This window comes from Pyxicephalus adspersus, chromosome 4 (genome assembly GCF_032062135.1).
Source record: "Pyxicephalus adspersus chromosome 4, UCB_Pads_2.0, whole genome shotgun sequence".
NCBI lineage: Eukaryota > Metazoa > Chordata > Amphibia > Anura > Pyxicephalidae > Pyxicephalus > Pyxicephalus adspersus.
This window is the reverse complement of record NC_092861.1, coordinates 33,148,936-33,168,327: the sequence shown is the minus strand read 5'-3', so window position 1 is coordinate 33,168,327 and position 19,392 is coordinate 33,148,936. Positions and strand designations below refer to the sequence as shown.

At 38.2% G+C, this 19,392-nt stretch overlaps 1 protein-coding gene across 1 annotated transcript in view; it reads right to left on the bottom strand.

Annotated features, from left to right (window-relative positions):
- The window catches only part of GIGYF2 (GRB10 interacting GYF protein 2), a 46,027-nt gene that overhangs the window by 3,043 nt on the left and 23,592 nt on the right, over positions 1 to 19,392 (bottom strand). The window contains exons 6-22 of the mRNA XM_072410117.1: positions 17,489 to 17,706; positions 17,011 to 17,191; positions 16,752 to 16,919; positions 16,135 to 16,400; positions 15,758 to 15,905; positions 15,465 to 15,625; positions 14,628 to 14,719; positions 14,185 to 14,292; positions 13,967 to 14,067; positions 12,802 to 12,902; positions 10,607 to 10,726; positions 9,213 to 9,473; positions 8,499 to 8,702; positions 6,341 to 6,460; positions 4,501 to 4,722; positions 3,581 to 3,777; positions 848 to 1,002 (exon numbers count right to left, since the gene is read on the bottom strand). Coding sequence (XP_072266218.1) covers positions 848 to 1,002; positions 3,581 to 3,777; positions 4,501 to 4,722; positions 6,341 to 6,460; positions 8,499 to 8,702; positions 9,213 to 9,473; positions 10,607 to 10,726; positions 12,802 to 12,902; positions 13,967 to 14,067; positions 14,185 to 14,292; positions 14,628 to 14,719; positions 15,465 to 15,625; positions 15,758 to 15,905; positions 16,135 to 16,400; positions 16,752 to 16,919; positions 17,011 to 17,191; positions 17,489 to 17,706 — 2,823 coding nt within the window. The remainder of the gene's footprint in view (positions 1 to 847; positions 1,003 to 3,580; positions 3,778 to 4,500; positions 4,723 to 6,340; positions 6,461 to 8,498; positions 8,703 to 9,212; positions 9,474 to 10,606; positions 10,727 to 12,801; positions 12,903 to 13,966; positions 14,068 to 14,184; positions 14,293 to 14,627; positions 14,720 to 15,464; positions 15,626 to 15,757; positions 15,906 to 16,134; positions 16,401 to 16,751; positions 16,920 to 17,010; positions 17,192 to 17,488; positions 17,707 to 19,392) is intronic.

The following is a 19,392-nucleotide window of genomic DNA, read 5'->3' as shown; positions in this document are numbered from 1 at the left end:
GATATGCCAATATAAATTTTGTAAATAAATACATCTATGATGTACTTACCTATAAGGGAAGGGAGGGGGGATAAAAATTACATGGACTTTTAATTTTTTTTATTTCCCCTTTTTATAGGGGGGACCTAACTTTTGAGTTAGTTATGATGGGACACTTGCTCTTGAATGATCTTTCCTGCATTGTTGTTAGTCACCAGTAGATGGTGCTGTGTGCTTATGTAATATGTGTAAAAAAAACTCCAATATTGTCTCAGACAGCAAGGGATTATTAGGCATTTTACATGAGGACAGTGAACCATCTACTGGTGAGACCCAAGTAAAATAAAGATTTGTTTTCTAAAGGCATTTTATATTCATAAATCCTGATTGATTCTCATACATATATTTTATATATAAATTTTTATCTTGATGAATCAGGGACATTATGCAAATGAAAGGAGAAATCTGCAGCTTGCTGGGATTTTTAGGACACACACAATTGTAGCCCTTGCTTTTGTAAAGAATGTCAAGATAGCTACTTTAATTTTAAGTACACATTGCTCCAAAACATCTCTTGAATAACATTTAAATGTGACTGCTGCCTTAGGATTCTTATGATGTTTGTCAGGAGATCTTATGAAATCTGTTTTGCCGGTTGGAAAAAAAATTTGAAGAATAAGATGGAACGGTTGTAATTAGGACCAAGAAGCTCATGTACTAAGGCTGTGCAAGATTATGTAATATCAATATCAAGGAAATTTTTTAAGTTTATAGACCTAGAAATGTACATAAAAATACAGTTTCATAAACTGCAAAAGGAGCAAAAGAATTTTCTAAACAATGTATGTGACCAAATATATTTGCTTACCATCCAGGTTGTGGGCAGTGCTGAGTGCATGCAGAGTCTGCTCACACCACTGGGTGAAGCCATCAGCACACTTTGTTGCTCCCTGGAACAGTCTTACTAACTTTTCTTCTTGCTCAACCTTCTTATTATGCCGGCTATTCACCCCTGAGGATTTACTGAACAGACACAAAAAAATGCACGTTTAGTACAGATATTACAATTTGCCTGCTAACAAACTCTTGTTATTTTACTGTAGAAAAAAAACAATTAATAAAAAAATTAATAAAAAAAATAAAAAAACTAATAAAAAACAAATTGACTAAAAAGTTCTAGCAATTTTTCTTAGGAAATGCGCAGTAGGTTTATTACATTTAATTTACTCTTGGCTCTACCCATGCTGCTCAATCATGCAGTTTTATTTTTTTAAATGAATTTCTCCAGGAGTGACCAACAGTTATATATAATCCTTCATAAATGTGTTTAAATAATATAAATCAACCTCAAATACGAAACAGAAAAGGAGCCTTCATCGGTAAAAAATTATAAAAATTATATAAAATTATTGCAGAACTAACTGAGAAACCATCCTTGGGGGAGAATAAACTGAATCTTTACTTTTTAACCATCACTGGCTGAGGACAACTCCAGGATAACACATTTTTTCCCTTTGAAGCAGCACTGTAAATCCTGTATTTTTTCTAAATGTTGAACTCCATGACCTTCCTAATAAGATCTGGACATAGCTTTTTCAGTATAACATTCTGTGTGATGACCAGAACAAACAGGATTCTTCCTCTTAGAGCAGCGGTCCCCAACCACCGGGCCGCCGCCCACTACCGGTCCGCGGCTGTGTTTTCAGTGGGCCGCGAGTACATGATCCATTATTGAAAACGAAGCGGCACCCAACCAGCATCCGCGGACCGGAAGTGGTCCGCAGCGGTGTTTGTATGAGATGCCGGTAAATGTACACAGTAGTCTGTGTACAAGCAATGCGAGCACATGACATGCAGCTCGATTGGCTGTCAGATGTCATGTGATCGCTTTGAAGCAGCAGAGGTGCACAGAGAGAAAAGAGAAGACGCCAGAGTATGTCAGAGTATGTCTATTGGCACTCTGCCAAAAGATGTAAATATATAAGCAAAAGGTACACCTGTCACTTAGCAATACATACACACATACATACATACAAATATACCTCAGCGCTCTACAAAGATCAGTAGTGCACTCACATGAGTCTGAGTCACATGTCTAGCAAGTTTGGTTTAAATGTCACAATGTGTTTCCTAGTGAGGACATACACACACACACATACATACATCTAAATATACCTCTGACATATACCACAGCGCTGTACAAAGATCAGGCGTGCACTCACATGAGTCTGAGTCACATGTCTAGCAAGTTTGGTTTAAATGTCACAATGTGTTTCCTAGTGAGGACATACACACACACATACATACATACATCTAAATATACCTCTGACATATACCACAGCGCTGTACAAAGGTCAGCGGACAGACAGGTACAGACAGTGACAAAGGAGAAGGAGAGGACCCTGCCCAGAACTATGACCATAAATCAATTTTTGTTGCTGATCTGACACTTAGCATCCCTATACGTCGACTGTCATGTTACACATGCATGGTTTGCCTTTCATTATGTGTGTCCCTTCTCTCTTCCCCTAGCTTCTGCTTAGTCTCTTGTCTCCTCCCCTCTTCTTCATTCTGTCATCTACTCTCATCTCAGTTGCATGTTACTGTTAGCTACCACAGCATGATTTTTTGACCTATCCATCTGTTCATCGGTGTATGATCTGCACAGTTTGGAATAAACTTGTTCAAGATCTACAAGGTGTCCTTTGGATTGAGTCACTGTCAGCCAATTCACCTAAGACTGCAGTTATAGCCATCTCATCACAACTGTAAGTTTTCAGAGATCACACTGTAAATGCTTAGACTGGAGAGGCAGAACATCAACTGTAGGTGAGATATGCTCTATACCATTTTTTTTAAACCACATAGTGAAATCAGTGAATTGTGGTTATCCAAGTAAAACTTAAAGCACAGTATAACAAGAAGAATTGACGTAAGGAAGCAGTATAGTAGTACAATCCCTCTCACTGTAGAGGGCCGGGCAAAATTAACTAAGAAAACATAAATACAATTGTAAAGCCTTTTCTGACATGCTTTGTGGAAATTAAGGCTTAGTCTACACGGACTGTTTCCCCAGCGTTTAACCTGAGGCTTTTGAAGCCCTTGTGTGAAATCCCCATGCATTACAATGGGTTAATCTACACCAGGACGTTTCCTTGAAGCACATTTAAGACATTTATCTTAAACGTTGCTTGGAACGTTTAAAAAATTAAACTGCTGGGTTAATAGAAGAAAACGCCCAAAAACGTGGAAAAACACTGGTAAACGCTTTTATTGATTTCAATGGGATGTTTTCCCGCGGTTTCTAGCGTTTTTGAGCACCTATTATGCAAATTAGTTAAACATGGTAAAACGCAATAAAAACGCAGGATAGCTGTTTTCCAGCAATTTGAGGGCAAGCTGTAAAACGCTAAAAAAAAGTGCATAAAACGCATAAAAACACCAATAGGAACTTTTACATGCAATTTTAAAAAACGTCCATGTAAACCCAGCCTAAGCAGTACCTCTAATAAAGAATCTAATCTAATTACTGAGAAGAAAATAAAGCTGAAACCAAGATATGAATGTCGCAGGATGGCCAAAGGGAAAATTCAGGATTTACCTGGCATTGTTCTTATTCTTGTTCGTGGTGTTTCGAGGTGCCACCACTTTTACTGCATCGTCCCAGAATCCACAACTAGAGCTCTTGGTTTCTGGGCTATTCCAGATACTGCTTATCGAATCAGATGACCATTGGGGGCTTGGGTTATTGTTCACATTACCCCACACAGAGCCCACAGAGCTAGTGTTCTGATGTTGCTAAACAAACCAAAACAAAAAAAAAATAATAGAAAAAAAATTTTAACTTTTATTTTTACTAACACAATTCGATGGTAATTTCTGAACATCTTACTGTTCCAAGTACATTGAAAGATTTTAGGGTGTCAGGGCTCTCTTACTGTGTCAACACAAGTGGCAGCAAAAATCTTGCAGTTGAATGTAGCTAATACTTTAAACTAGCAAAATAAACTGATCTTCTTGAGTAATTCAGTGTGTGTGCACATACATACACACAAAAAGCCATTTTCTGACCCCCTACAATTTACACCTTATAGCAGGGGTGTCAAACTCTGGCCCGCAACATCCTTTTTTTGACACCCAAATGAATCCCAAATATGAATTGCAGCTGGCCCGCTGTTGCATTGAAATAGCACCCCTACTACAATTCTCGGCATCACTGGCTTCTATAGACCAGCGGTCTCTCTGCATATGCGTTGCCCTGCATTGGACTGTTTTATAGACGCAGGGAATTGTAGTAGCGGTGCTATTTCAGTGAAGAGAGAGTTCCAGCCACTAATAACATTAAGCCCTGCATTGGACTGTTTTCTTGACGCAGGGAATTGTAGTATGAGTGCCATTTCAGTTTCAAGTTTGGCCTGTGACTTTGTCTCAATTCTTAATTTTGGCCCACTGTGTATTTGAGTTTGACAACCCGGCCTTCGAGAAATGCAAAGTTTGCCATTTTTGGGCAACCATACTCACAGGAGGGGAAGGAGTAGTTGGAAGAGTAATGTTAGGCGGCCGACCACGGCCAGCTTGCTGCTGAATCTTTTGCATTTGCCTGGCTTCCTCCTGCTGAATCTCCAAAAGAGATTTTGTATTGCCTGTAGATTTCCCTACATTGGCCCAGCCAGAGACTTTTTGCTGCTGATGATGATGATGAAGCTGCATAGACTTTATCTCTTCCTGTTGCCGTCGAAGCTGCTAAAAGAGTAAATAAAAAAGTTAAACAGCAATTCTATGCAACATGAGGTTTTATACAAATTAATCATACAGTTCATTCTGTTTACTTTTAAAAAAAACCTGTCAGTACAGAAACCTCCAAATGCATCCCTGTTTTTGAAGCTGAATGTTGAAGGGCTGTTGCACTGACTTAAACCAGATGTAAGAATCACAAGCTTTCCCTAGACTACATATGTATCCCAATAGATTCCAGTTCATGAAACGTTTCCTGCAATTCTGCATCTTGTATAACTTCTGTGCATCTTCAACTCAAGTGTATTGCCAACCACACTCAATCTTTCAGGGCAAGTTTATGAACTTGTGTGCTTGTTAGAATTATTGTTATCTTTATAGGACAGACGGAAGCAAAGTAAGGAGTTGGTAGGTTGTGCTCTTTATACACATTTTAAAATTATGGAAATTTGTTTCCTCTATTGTAGATTATAAAGAGCAATTATCCAGTTTATTTACAGATTGTACTTTCATCAGTAAAATACATAAAATCCTTGACTTCTACATAGGGTTTGCAAACCAATACAAAACGCAATAAATAAAATGCTAATCAAAAAAATATATTAATTTACCATTTGGAAGTTCAAATCCGTATTGCCTAAGGCCTCTTTGTAACTGATCGTTTCCTCCAGGACCATGGAGGATTATTGTTTCAATCTGCAAGCTTTGTGCTTCTGGTAGAGGGACAGGAGCTTGTTTCTAATGTCGTCCCAAATGGATTACCAGACTGATAAATGTGAAACCACTGACTGGTAGATATAAGGAAAAGGTAGCAGGAGCCTCAAATCTACAGATTGGAACTACAGTTAAGCCAAAAACTACAAAGACTGATAGCACCATTCGTCTGAGACAGAAGCAGGCTGGGTATGCCTTAGATGCTACAGGTCAGATATCAAACTTGAGGGTAGAAGAGGAGTGACTTAGGCCAGGACAGGAAAATTTTAGTGTAGTTTCCAATTTTTCAGCATATTGCAGTCACAAACCTACAAGATACTTCCTATAGAAAAAAAAGAGAAAATCTTCACTTTGAGGCAATTTTTTTAATTATTTTAGTTAAAACCATGGTAATTTTTGCCATCTGCATCTTAAAAGAGGTTTATCTTTACTTCCTGTATAGTAGAGTCAATGGTTCATAGGAGAATGTTTGTCTTATGTGAAGGAAATTCCCTTAGACAGACCTCACAGGAACAAATGCCCCCACTGGAAGATTTACTATCCATTTCCAATCTGTTGGCAACTCAAAATTTTTATTTCACCCTCACTTACATTCACACTAAAAGGCAATTACCGAATAAATCAGATTACAAATAAACTGACTAAGTTTTGCCTTCAGTTATACATAAACAATTGTAAGGTGGAAGGAGAGGAACCTGGACGCCTGCAGTTTAATCATTTTCCTGGCACATTAGGAAGCATATTAAGAAGCTATTGTTTATAGGGTTTTTTCCCCACAAAATATTGACTTTTTAGGTTCATGTAAAAGAAAATTTAAAGAAATTTGAAAGCAGCATTTCTTCAACAATCTGACACATTGAGTACAACGATTGTAAAAGTTCAGGTATCCAGAATACAGACAGTATGAACAGACCTCTTCCTGATTCTGCCGTTCTCTCTCCTCCTCAAGTTTATGTATCTCAGCCAAAGACAATGTTGACTGGGATGACCCAACAGAATTCACTTGCTGTCCCCAGGTGGAAGAAGAAGGTAGCTAAAAGGAAAAAAAAGACATTAGGGGTCATTTCTCTTTATTGCATCAGAACATAACATAACAGAACAGAACAGGTTTGTTAAATCTATTGTAAAATCGACTGATCTATTTGCAAAACAAAATCACCTTGCCACTTGATATGCTTGTTATTGTTAGAAAATCTAATATTTTGAAGAAATAACAAAATAAAAAGAAAAGAAATGCTGAAAACTGGGAGCAGTACTTGCTTTAACTAGGCAATTTACGGCCATCATAAGGGCCATGTCATAATCGCCAGTAAAAAGATTGCTATGCAGGGACAGAGACACAAAATCCTCAGCTACTTTAACCTCCTAAGCGGTAAGCCCCCAAGCCACACTCAATGCAGCTAAAAACAATAATGAATAAAGCCTTACCCGGTCCCGCCGGCATTCTCCAGTGTCCTACCCGTCCCATCCCATACTCTGGCTGCGTCTTCTTCCTCCTATCGGTCTCCCGGCAGGTTCAGATAACGTTGGTGCATGTGGCCGTCGCAAAGGGGGCGTGGCGGGAAATTCAAATTATTTTGTATTGGATTCATTACAAAATAACTGTATTGAATTCAATACAAAGTAATCATTGTATTTTTGGATTGCTACAGTGATTGTTGCAGTGTTCTGCCTGTCTGCCATTACCTTTACTTATCTTTGCCTGACTTTTGACCACTTCTATGCCTGCCACCTGCCCTGACCTCTACCTAACCTTTGACCACGTCTCTGCCTGCCCTGACCTCTGCCTGGATTCTGACCACCTCTCTGCCAGCTGCCTGCCCTGACCACTGCCTGGAGTCTCACAATGTTTCTGCCTGCTGCCAGCCCTGACCTCTGCCATGGCTTCCAAAAGACGTCTCTCAACTCCTGGAGACCTGTCATCAGACACCGAAAGTGACAGCAAAGATTCTATCACTGAGGTTTGTGATGTTAATCGAGCACCAAGTGCGAACATTAGTCAGGCTCAGCCAGTGCCTCCAAGATTGGCCGCTGTTATGACACAAACAAGAGGTGGGAAAGAGATCTAAAAACCACAAGTCGCAAAACTATATTAGCACCATGGGAGGTGTTGACAGAGCCGACCAGGCGATGACCATCTATCTGGCTGTTAGAAAGCAACAAAGAAAGTACTATAAAAAGATCTTCAGACATCTTGTGGAACAATGTTTGTGGAATGCCTACATTCTCTTCAAACAACAGAATGACAGGCCTGTACCTCACCCCAAGTCCATTTGGAAAGTTTGTGAAGCCATACCAACCACCACAAATGGATACAGGTCAAGTTGGATGGCATGCTACTACAGTGGTGAACCAAGAACGTTCTGACTGGTCGTCACCTAATGGAGCATGTACCACCAAGTGGAAAGAAGCAAGAATGTGCGTCGTGTGTTGCTCTAAGCGTTATTACGCCGGGGGGGGAATCAGAAAAGGAACCCGGTTCTACTGCCTGGATTGTGACTATGGACTCTGTGCTGTCCCCCACATCCGGAATGTTTATTAGTTTATTACATAAATATGGTCTGGTCTGCTACTGTACAGTTATATTACAGGTTTCAGTATTTATTTAATTATGCACCCTTGTTTTAACAGACTTTTGTGGTTTTTTTTAAGCTTAATAATAAATTTAATTCATTATTTTGACATGATTTTGTGTTCAAACTTTATTATACTCAGGATGTCTACTAGAGCCTTGTTTGGACATATTTCAGTGAGTTATTCCTAAGAATTACAGGCCTACAATGTAAAATAAATTTCCATGAAAGACAATGTACTGCTTTTAGAAATATAAATCCAAACAGAAATGAACCGCCCAGGAGGTTAATGTGTTGATCTCTAGCTAGTAGGGGAAAGAGGCTGGCAATTTACTTCCTGCAGCCTATCCATTAGCAAGGGAAGTTTTTTTTTTTTTTCTGCAGTTTAAAGCAACAACCGACTGATAACAGGATTGATAATGAGAACTGGGCCTAGAATTAAGATATTAACACAACTACAACAAATATGTGTAAGAAAACCAAAGTAGTTTCCACCACCTTCATCTGTGCCAGTTGCTGCTGCTGCTGTTGCTGCTGCAACCGTTTTAGTGCCTCCTGTTGCTGCTGCCTCTGTCTCTGAAGCTCTTTTTGTCTCTGAGGTTCTTCACGCTTTTTGCGCTCCTCCTCCTCCTGTCGTTTTGCTTCCTCGATCAATCGCCGTGCTGCCTCCTGCTCTTCACGAGCCCATCTTGCTGCCTCCTCCTGTAGGCAAGGTGAAATTTAATGCAATTATTTTGTCAGAATTATCTAGTCAGAAAATAAACTACAATTTGTTCAAACAAAAAACAAAAAAGCAGCACTGTCACAGACTAAGTTACCAAAAACACCTCCCCACTCCTGAGCTACATATAACATATGGGGAGGTGTTTACAATGATAAATGGAAAAATGCTAACTGATAACAGCAAAGGCAGAGAGTATAGGAAGAAAACCGCTTAAACATTTTCAGTGATGCAAGCTCTTAGTATTTAGTAATCACAATGCCAAATTTAACAAAATATTTTAGAGCTCAAAGACAACTTTTATTTGCACCTACAAGTTAACCCACATAAATTAAAACTATGCCATTATGTCTTAATGAATACATTTCCTTCATAGATGGGCTGTTGTCAGACAGGTTTTGTTGGCCATAATGTGCTGAAATACTAAAACCATCATTTATTAGGCTAAACCACATTATTTATTTTATAGTACAAGCAGCTCATAAACCCACTTGCTTCCTTTGCAGCTCTTCCCTTTGTCTTCTTTCCTCTTCCTCTCGTTTCTTTTCCTCCTCCTTTCTTCGTCTTTCTTCTTCTGCCCTTTTTTTTTCCTCCTCAAGTCTCCGCCTCTCTTCCTCTTGTCGTCTTCTTTCCTCCTCCTGTCGCCTTCTCTCCTCTAGCAGCCTTCGCTCTTCTTCTCTTTTCCTCTCTTCTTCCTCCATCTGCCTTCTAAGTGCCAGTTCTTGTTCTCTCTGTCGCCGCAGTGCTTCTTCCTAAAAGATAATACATACCCGTTATAGAAAGCAGGTCTAATAACATGGTAGGGTAAACAGTGCATCCCAGAAAATACGAAATTACCTTATTTTAAGTGGAGAAAACTTAAAAATGTAGTAGAGAAAACAAATTGTTGCACTGAAAATTTGAAAATTAATTTAAAGGAATATCTAAAGTGAGAAAGCAAGAAGGGAAAAGAGAACAAACTAAAGTTCAAAGACCTGGGACACCACATAATTCATTTAAACATATAGAATTCAGTATGTCTAAAAATTCAAAAAAGTGAATAAACATCACTACGCTGTTGGGTGCACCTTCATTCCTTGGAAGGTTTGCTGAGATTTGACAAACTAAGGGCCCTATCAGACCCACGTTGTGAAACTGCATGGCATGGTGTAGAGAATACAGAGGACAGGCAGCGCAAAATGTTTTGGAAAAGCTTCCAACTGATTTTTGGCTGAGGTCTTGAAAGCAAATGCATTATCCAAAAGAAAAGTAGTCACTTTACTAAAAAGGAGAAAATGCTGGGTCCACAGAGGTTTTAGATTTAGATCTACCCCAATCAGATACAAAGCCAGCAAGCTGTAAACGGGGAGCCAACAACCTATCCGGGTGCTTTTAAACAACCCAAGGCTGGAATTAGCACTAGTAAGAACAGGCTGATCCTCCAGTTTTATATTGGATAGTACATGCCACATGAAAAAGCTAAAATGGTCTCCTTTAATTTGTGAATAGCAGGGGGCTTTAACTCCCCAGGGGTAAACTCACTAGACAAGGATTTGACTGATCTGAAATCAGAGTCTGTAGCAAATTGGTCAGAAGCAACCAAAAAGAATGGTAAATCAGATACAGAATATGCTGAGGTGGGCTTTTTTTAGACAGATATGGGCAGCAAGCACTTGTTTCTATAAGACCATTACTGATGTCTTTTCTTCTGGCCATTGTGTTAACACACCTGAATGCTCCAAATCAGCAAACTGCAAAAATGTCTGCCATTAAAGTAGTGGTCACACTTGCTACTTACCCTTAATTCCACACTGCTTCTGCATTTTGACTTAGTCTTTGGTAAATAGAGGCACAGTGTATAAATATGTAGTGTGTTGTTGCTCATAAGTAAGGATTAACATAGTACCTGTTTTCGTCGTGCCAGCTCCAGCTCTTCCTTTCTTTTCCTTTCCTCCTCTTCAAGCCGCCGACGCTCCTCCTCTTCTTGCTTGGCCCTTAACTCAGCTTCCCTTCTTTCCTGTTCAATCTTAAAAGCCAAGATTCATTAATACAAATGCTGTGGTCCCTTTTCAAACACCCATTTTTCATTAAATGGCAATTCAAGCTTTTTAGAGTGTTTTCAGCACGCAAAAATCCCATTACAGGACTTAGCAAAGTACACGTGCAGCATTTCGAAGGACTTACAGGAACTCAAAGGCAATAGTGATTTTTAAAAAGCAAACTTGCAGTTTGCTAATAAATGAACTAATATTGCAACTTTAGTCAGCATGTAAAGCTCTACAAAGCTAGCTGATACTTCTTACAGGTGCCATTTTTCTGTGCTACATTACACCATTCAACTATTAAAATGTTTTTGGCTGTGCACTGGAATCTGTCGCTATCCACCTAAAAGTTATTCAAATTTTCCACTATATAGACATTAGGACTTTGTAAGTGACAAAGCTCAAGGCAAACGAAAAGCTCAGATTGGCAGTCTGTACACTGTATTAGTAGAACATAAAATAGACTTTTGGTAAGCTTTCACTGCTGGCAATGACTAAAGTGGACAGGAATATCGCAGCAGCTGTTATTAGACTATGGGAATGCTCTATATGGAAAACCACAAATGAAATAGCATTGCAAACTCTCAGGATACCTCTAAAGTTTATGAAAAGCCAAGCTTGGCTCAGTACAGAATGTAATCTGACAGGCCAGAATGAGAAAGCTGCTCAAAGGGAAGAAAAAAAATATCCCCCTCTTCAAAGGAAAAAAAAATTTGGAATGTAGATGCTCTCAGAGAAAATCAGGGGGCCAGAGGAAAAAAAAGTAAGGAAACAAGAGATGGACTATTTAATGAACTGTGTAAACTCTGAACTTGACAACACGCTGCTGCAGGGTTATGCAACAAGGCTCTTCTCTTCTTGTTCTTGGTAGTTGACTGCTTGAATACAGCCACTTCTTATTTTATCTATGTTGTTTTACGTTTTGCCACAGGCAAAAATACAAGCCAGAACCAGACTAATGTATACATGCCAAAACATGGTCACAAGGAGGCCTTATTATATCCAGTATATAGGAGAACACGTGGGTATAACAGTAAGGGTTATACTTACATACAAATCCTTTATTTAAAAACCTCCAATTTTATAAACCTATTACAATGTATATTGCTATATTGACTTGGTTACATAAGTATTTCAGGATCTTCCATTAAAGGGGTTCAACAAAACAGTGACTTAACGCAAACAAGTCACTGATAATGTAATTAGCCTTTCACAGATTTCTAACAAAACAAAAACCTAGACAATGACAAACACTGGAAAACATGCAAGAAATAGCCTGAGTGAAAAAAACAGAGTTGTCTATTTTCCTATTGAAAGCATTGTTCCTCACAGAAAAGGATAAAATTGGCCAAATTTAAAAAAAATCAAATAATATGTTAAAGCAAATTAAAGCTGTTCTTTAAATTCTTGCTGTTTAAAAAATTATGGAACTGGAACCTGGGAGGCAAGTGAGGCAAAATTCTTCTATAATATATATATAAATATAGCATGTCCTAAAGTCTCAGTGAATTTTTAAGGCACCTGTTTCTCAACTCAGAATGCTGTATTCAGAATCTCATGATGCCCAAGATTCTAAACTTGACTAAAGAAGCAGTCCCTGGTATTGTCCCCCTAAAACAGCGTTGGTCCACGATAAAAATTTTGGAGGTCCACAGAAAATTTTGGACATTATTTGCAATTTATATGTTTTATTAATAATAAAACAAAAAATATTCTAAAAAATTTGTATACTCTGAATGTCAATTTACGCCTTTATATTGCACTAAATTCATGAACTGTACTGGAGATGGAAAAACAAAGGATGCTGTCCGTAGGGTTGGTGTTTATTTTTTTTGTTATTAAGAAAAAACAAAATCTGAAGGCAGAATTGAAACTTCTCAAGCATCCGGACCAGAATCAATCCAAGTCCGCTTCTTTCCCTTACACCTACCTCTGTTCATAAGGCAAGGTATACCACTAATGAATTATACTTTGTCCTAAATTTGAAATGTTTCCCTGTACTTTGCTTACATCTTGTCAACATACAATAGGCTGTTTTAGTTTGAATGCCTAGTTTTACCTTGGCAGCTTTTGCTTTTTCCATTTGTTCTAGCTGGTCTCTTGATGCTCCCTGAGATGTCGGCTCCACAGGCAGGTCCCACACACTGCTTCCCTCCCACACTGAAAAAAAGGGAATAGAAGAATTAAATTAGCGTCAAACCCTGGCCAAAGTAATGCTCTGGGCAAAAGGTGTAAAGGTTCAAAAGCTCAACCTCTTATTGCAGTTTGTAATGGGTTAAACATCAGGTTATCACAATCATCAAAATGTCCTAGGTGGCCTCTATATTACATCATTTTAAGGAAAGGCCCCTTTGGATTTTTGCTAGACCCAGAGGGTTTCAAAAAACTCATTTCCTAATCTGTTTATTCTGTGTACACCACTAAAGAGTATTTTTTTAGTCATTCGCTGAACTAGATCTCTGTAATAGCAGCAAAATGCCGAAGCAATGACCCTTTGTTCCATAAGACCTAAAAGATCTTGAGGGGGAATATGAAAAACTCATGTTGCGACACAGGAAGACTGGTACCAAAATGGCCATTTAAAGTTAAAGCTTAGAGGAATTAGATGACGTTAAGGTGGGGAAAGGATAAATTAAAAGAATATTTTTTTTTTTTGTTGAAAACCATTAGAAGGACTTAGCTGTCTGTTTTTTAAGCTTTAGGATATCTCTAGGCCATTTTTACTGAAACAGATACATGCTTTTGCCTTCTACTAAGGCAAGTCCAAAAAAGTGCCATCTCTCAAGGGATATGGTTAATGGATCTTCTGTAGCACTAAAATTATCTTTGGGCCATTTTGCTCGATCAGTAGGGTTTGGGAAAGTAACATCAAGGCTAGATTAGGGAGAACCACATTAATCTGCAGAGAGATTCTAATCTTTTGTCAGTAACATTTTTAACCAAAAAGAACATCTTGTACTTGAGCAGAAAACTTCCAGGTCCACTATGAAATAGATCACTTAAAAAAAATCTTTCAGAAGTAATTTGGCAAAACTTTTCAATTTAAAAATGTAATACATTTTAAATTAAATTGTGCACACAACAAAAGGCAATCATAAAGCTAAGGGACGTAATGTCAACTAATTGTACATAAAACATGTGAGCCGCTACATAAATCATGTCCACTTTTTCCTCAAAACATGTAAAATGGTCTTGCATACAGACAAGAACATGGCAATTATTACTTGTGGGTGGAGGAGCAGCTGTCTGAAGTTCCCATATAGGTGTGTTATCTGGCACAGACATAGCTCTTGTCAATGCAGGAATAACGGTCTGTTCAGATATTCTATGAAAAAAAAGAAAAATCATGGCGTAAGTATGATAAAAAGAAAATAAATCTTTTCATATGAGATGTACAAAATACAGCTCTGATGTTGATGAAATTGCCAGTGTGACATATTACCTCAATTTCAGAGCCTGGAACTGCTGTAAGAGAAGAGCCAACTGTTGCTGCTGCTGTGATGATAGAGCCGCTTTCTGCTGCTGTGCCAACATTTGGGCATATTGCTGTCTGTGTAAACAGTAACATACAGTGTTTAAAAATTTAAAAAAATTAGGTATTAGAGCTTAAACATAAAAATAATAATTTCTAGCCTTCATACTGGTAATAACAGCTTTCATGTTTTAGTAAAACAGATTGTAGATTACAATCCTTCAACCATACATGGCACACAAGATAAGGCTTTAAAGGTGAATCTCATATCCCCTAATTTTCTGCTTAAGAAAAAAAGCTAAAAAAAAAGTGAAAAATCCCATAAATGTTCCCTTGTGACTGTGTGAAGTCTATACAGTAAACCTAAAATGATAACCTACACTATACCATCAGTAGCATTAGAATACACTTACTGTATTAGAAACTGCTGGTAGTGCAGCTGTTGCATCTGGTACAGGGCTGTCATCTCTTGGTGACGGCCAATATGATCAGGACCCAATTCTCCCTGGAAAAAAAAACAATGGTTTAAAGGTGAAGAAACACGTTCTCTTTCACAAACATTAATGTGTATGCCAGGGCAAAAGAGAAAACGAAAACACATATGTATCATATCTCTGCAATACATGCTTATTTCCAGAAGAATATTATTTGTAGATGTGTCAGTCAAGTACTCAAAATCAGACCTCCCACTCTACCATTTCTACAAAAAACTGTTTTAATATTTTGCCATGCCAATCAAGGAAATAGAAGAGCTATTCACTTACTTGAGAACACATAAAATGTACACAGATCAGAATTTCTAAAATGATTACCAGGTAATACAGATACATATAACAAAACTTGTCTAATAGTTTATTTAAAGTTTAGGTTTAAACTTCTAATATTTTTCCCTTCCCTAAATTCTGCTTTCTCCTCTCACTATTTAAATGTGATTTTTATTATTATAAAACTTTTAGTTTACACCTAGTAATTTCACCAGGTTTCAGTGAGTATCCATGCAATGCAGATAGAATATTGGTGTTGGTAGGGGGCTGTTTTTCGAACATTTTATGTGTAGGGTCACTTTTAAATTGTTTTTTTAGTTTTTTAGATTCCTCCTTAGGGATTCCTAGGATGCAGGGTGTTTTGTTTGTATTTTCAGTGGGCTTGATGAGCATGTGACTTTTCAATAATATAGCTCTTACATAGTCAGCAACAAAAACCCAATAAAATTTAATACTTTAAAGAAGGAAAATGAAGGGTCAACTTACTAGTCTGGGAGCAGGAGGTGTGATGAATGGAACTCTGCCCCATAATTTAATAATGTCACCAAGTGGCTGGAAGGTCTCATCCCAAACCCTCCGTAACAACAAAGTCATGGGGAAGTATCCAGCTTGATACCATTCAGCCATCTCTCGATTGCTAAAGGGACCTATAAAAAAAAAAGGGATTAAGGAAGATTGAAACAAACCTGTTCAGGAGGCTGAAAAGTGACAAAACTATAAAGCACCAATAAAGCACTATAAAGCACAATATGAATTCTACACAATAAGGTAAGACTCACCCTGAATCTCTCCCTGTGGATCTTTGTAGTACCACTTCTGTTGGTTATCAGGAGATGGTACTTTCACTCGATGATCTGGCACTTTCCCGGTTAATCTGTCATCATCTAGCGCCCCGTCCTGCAGGTACGCCACCATCTGCTGTGCTTGCTAAATCAAACAAAATACTCATCAGTAATCCATTTAATGAGGGACTGTACTATTTTTACAATCTCATCTCAATTTACATTTTATGTCTACTTGGGTTAATTATGTACTACTATAGCTCTACAAAATAAAACATGTATGCCTGGGTATGCAAGCATTCCAAAACAGAATATATCAAAAGAGGGGGAAAGAAAAAAGGATATTCTTTATAATGTTTTTTGTAGAGTTCTACCTGCTCCAGATGTTCTAATCCATCCTCTTCATCAGGATCAGAAAGAAGACTGCCCATACCAGGAGCAGCATTGACTGAGGGATGGCTTGACCCTGAGGTGCTGCCTATCTGGAGAGTTGCAGGATTTGGGGAATGAACTGCTGGTCCTTCATGAGGATCTTTGACTTGTCGAGCAGCAGAACTTTGGCTAAATGCTGGAGAAATGGATTGAGGTATACAAGGAGCTGTTGACTCTTGGGATCCTCTGGGACCATGTGAAGTGGAATCTGTAGAAATATATTACTTTTTATAAAATAGGAAAGCCACCAAATGCTAAAAAGAAAAAAGCAACATTACACAGAAATGTAAAAACTATTAAAGTGTATTGTAAGAATGCTTTACTGTGGAGACAAGCACACTTATTCAATTAAAAAAAAAAATACACAAACAATGAGTTCCAAAAAAATCAAGCTGCACAGATAAAACTTTGTAGATGACACTTCCCTATTCAACCAGGACTAAAAAATGTATTAACAAAAAAGTGAAGACAAAGAACAAGTATCTTCCTGATCAAAGTTGCTTTCATGAGGTTTGTTTTCTGTTTGACATACTTTTATTTTTTAGCAAAGGATTCTCACCTTTGTGATTTGGTGGGGTTGGTGGTTTTGGAGGTGTGTGGGGTCTCTTTTCCTGCTCAGTGTAATTAGACACTGGGGAATCATTTTTCTGGACAAGTGGCTCCTCACTAGAACTAGTTTTAATGATTGGAGAGGGTGTTCCATGGACAGATTCTGGTGGCGTGGCCACTAAGACAAACACAACAGAAATGAACAAATTTAGTACCAAATTCCTTGTTACTACATGATAGGCATGATAAGCACACAAGACCAACTATACTTTGCCTGTCGTCAAAACGGTCCTCTCTGCTCTCCTTATTTGCTTCTACTCTGGTCTGTCCTAGGTCTGCCTCTTTGGTCTCCTCTGAGGTGCTACCATCAGAGTCAGACTGTCCCTCCCCTTCCACAGAAGGACGGAAGTCCAGCTCCTGCTCCTCGGGGATTGGCTCCTTCTGCACCTTCTGGAAATGCCAAATTTGAAAAAATTTAAAAAGAATACAAAAAAAAAAAACAGAAGCAAACTAAAAGACATTGTGGAATATAAAGCTATACAAAATTTACACCAAAATCCTTAATATCCCTCTATCAAACAAAACAGAAAGTCACTGGAAAGCAGAAAAACAGGGAGGCTTCATATTTAAATTATTTACTGAACCTCTTTAGGAAGGACAACATAAAGAAGTTGAAAAGAACAAACATTTTTAAATAAAAGTTAATCAGAATTGATGTCAAACAGTAATTTGGCAATGATACTAAACCTTAGAAGGTATGAATGCCCCTGAGGAGTCAAACGTGCCCGTCTCATCTTCAGCATCTTCGAGGCACCATTCTGGCAAGCTGTCCCTCTCATCCTCTGCACTTCCTGAGCCACTGCGAGTCCTACGGTAACCACGATCATCATCTCGTTCTCGAGAATCATGTTCAAACCGCCTTCGACGATCTGGATGTTCTCTCCAACCAGGACCCCGAACGCCATCTTTGTGAAAAACAATTACAATTTTAAAAACTGGACAAAAAATAAATAAAAAAAACCACAAAGCAAAGCGTTAGTTCTCTACCTATATGTATGAAATCAGTGAATAAATCCTATATTACTATTTTTTAGAAGAATACCTAAAGTTTATTAGTAGCCAGAAATATGTCTTTAGCTTTGAATACAAAACTTTAAAGCCCTTTCAGGTAGTTTTGCGGTTTGCAAACTATTACTAAATCCAGAGACAATAATTTATATAAAATTTCTGAACGTGAGGGGTATTTACATCCTGTTAAAGTTGTCTCTGGAACAGATGCCCCCAATAGAAGATAAAGGACTAGATTGACCTCATAAACAGCCAACTCAGTTCTCAGAGCTCCACTGCCCTGTGTCGCCTTGTCACCCTGCTAACCCAAGAGGTTCAGCAATTAGTTTGCTTATCCTTGGTCAGGCTTCCTAACTTCAAACCTCAGTCGGCTGTAGGGTGTCACCCCGTCAGGTTCAGTGTCATTTCTAGCTACAGCTGTAACCGTGCGCAGCATGTATGTCCTCCTATGGGAGTCTTGAGTAGCGAACATGTTACTAGGTCAGATGCCAATTCTCACACTTGCATTCATTTATTAAGCTATTCAGTGATGAAAGTCACTGCTTACACTGTGCAAATTCAACTACCAATGAAATGAAATAGTGGATTAACCTCCCTCGTGAAAGAACAGTGGATTACCCTTCGCTTTACAATGCCATAAGACTGTGCATGCCTCATACATGCTCACATGCTGGCAAGTCACTTGGATGCCAAAGACCGCATTTCAGGAAGAGGCACGCATGCTTGCACAATTCCCAGAAGTTCATTTTTTTTCAGGGAACAGTTGCAATTAACAAAGGTGGGCAGGTACTCCAATATTATAATGTGTACTGAAAGGTGCTCATTTCGCTTTATAGCAAATGTTAAAGGTTACTTTATTCCTTTATAAACGAACAAGCCACTTTAGGCATGTTAATCTTTGTCATCTGGATTAATAGTTCAAGTACTGAAAATCACCACCACACTGTAGGATACTTGTTGCAAACATACAAACTGGGTGGAATGCCATTAACCAGAAACTCTCAGACCCAGAGCACAAGACCTTTAACACAAATTTAGCTTTCTGGAAGGGACAGTAACACACTGCTGTTGGTTTAATGCAGTTATGCAAGCATCCTGAAGGATTTTACCAATATCACATTTGCCTAAACTAAAGATTTTAAAAAGAATTCACTTTAGAGTGATGTATATGTAAGTATCATACAGCAACTTACAAACATACCTACAACCAATTTCCTATGGTAGAATGTGGTGGCTAACATAGACAGCATTTTTTGTACTCAGTAATTTAGTCCAGTGAAATCTTTAAAAAAAAAAAAAATGTGCATGATACTGTATCAATGCTCATTTGTCCTAAGCTTTGAAAAACCATTAACACATGACACTATGGCATTAAAATAGAAAGTTAAACATTTTCATAAAAAACACTACATGCTTAAAATTGTCAACTAAAAAGATTTAAAATATATACCGTATTTTCTGGTGTATAAGGCGACTGGGCGTATAAGACGACCCCCCACTCTAACCAATCATTTGGGGGTCGTGTTATATGCCCAGTATTGTACTGTTCCTTCTGCCTATCAGATCTCACTATTGTGAGAGAA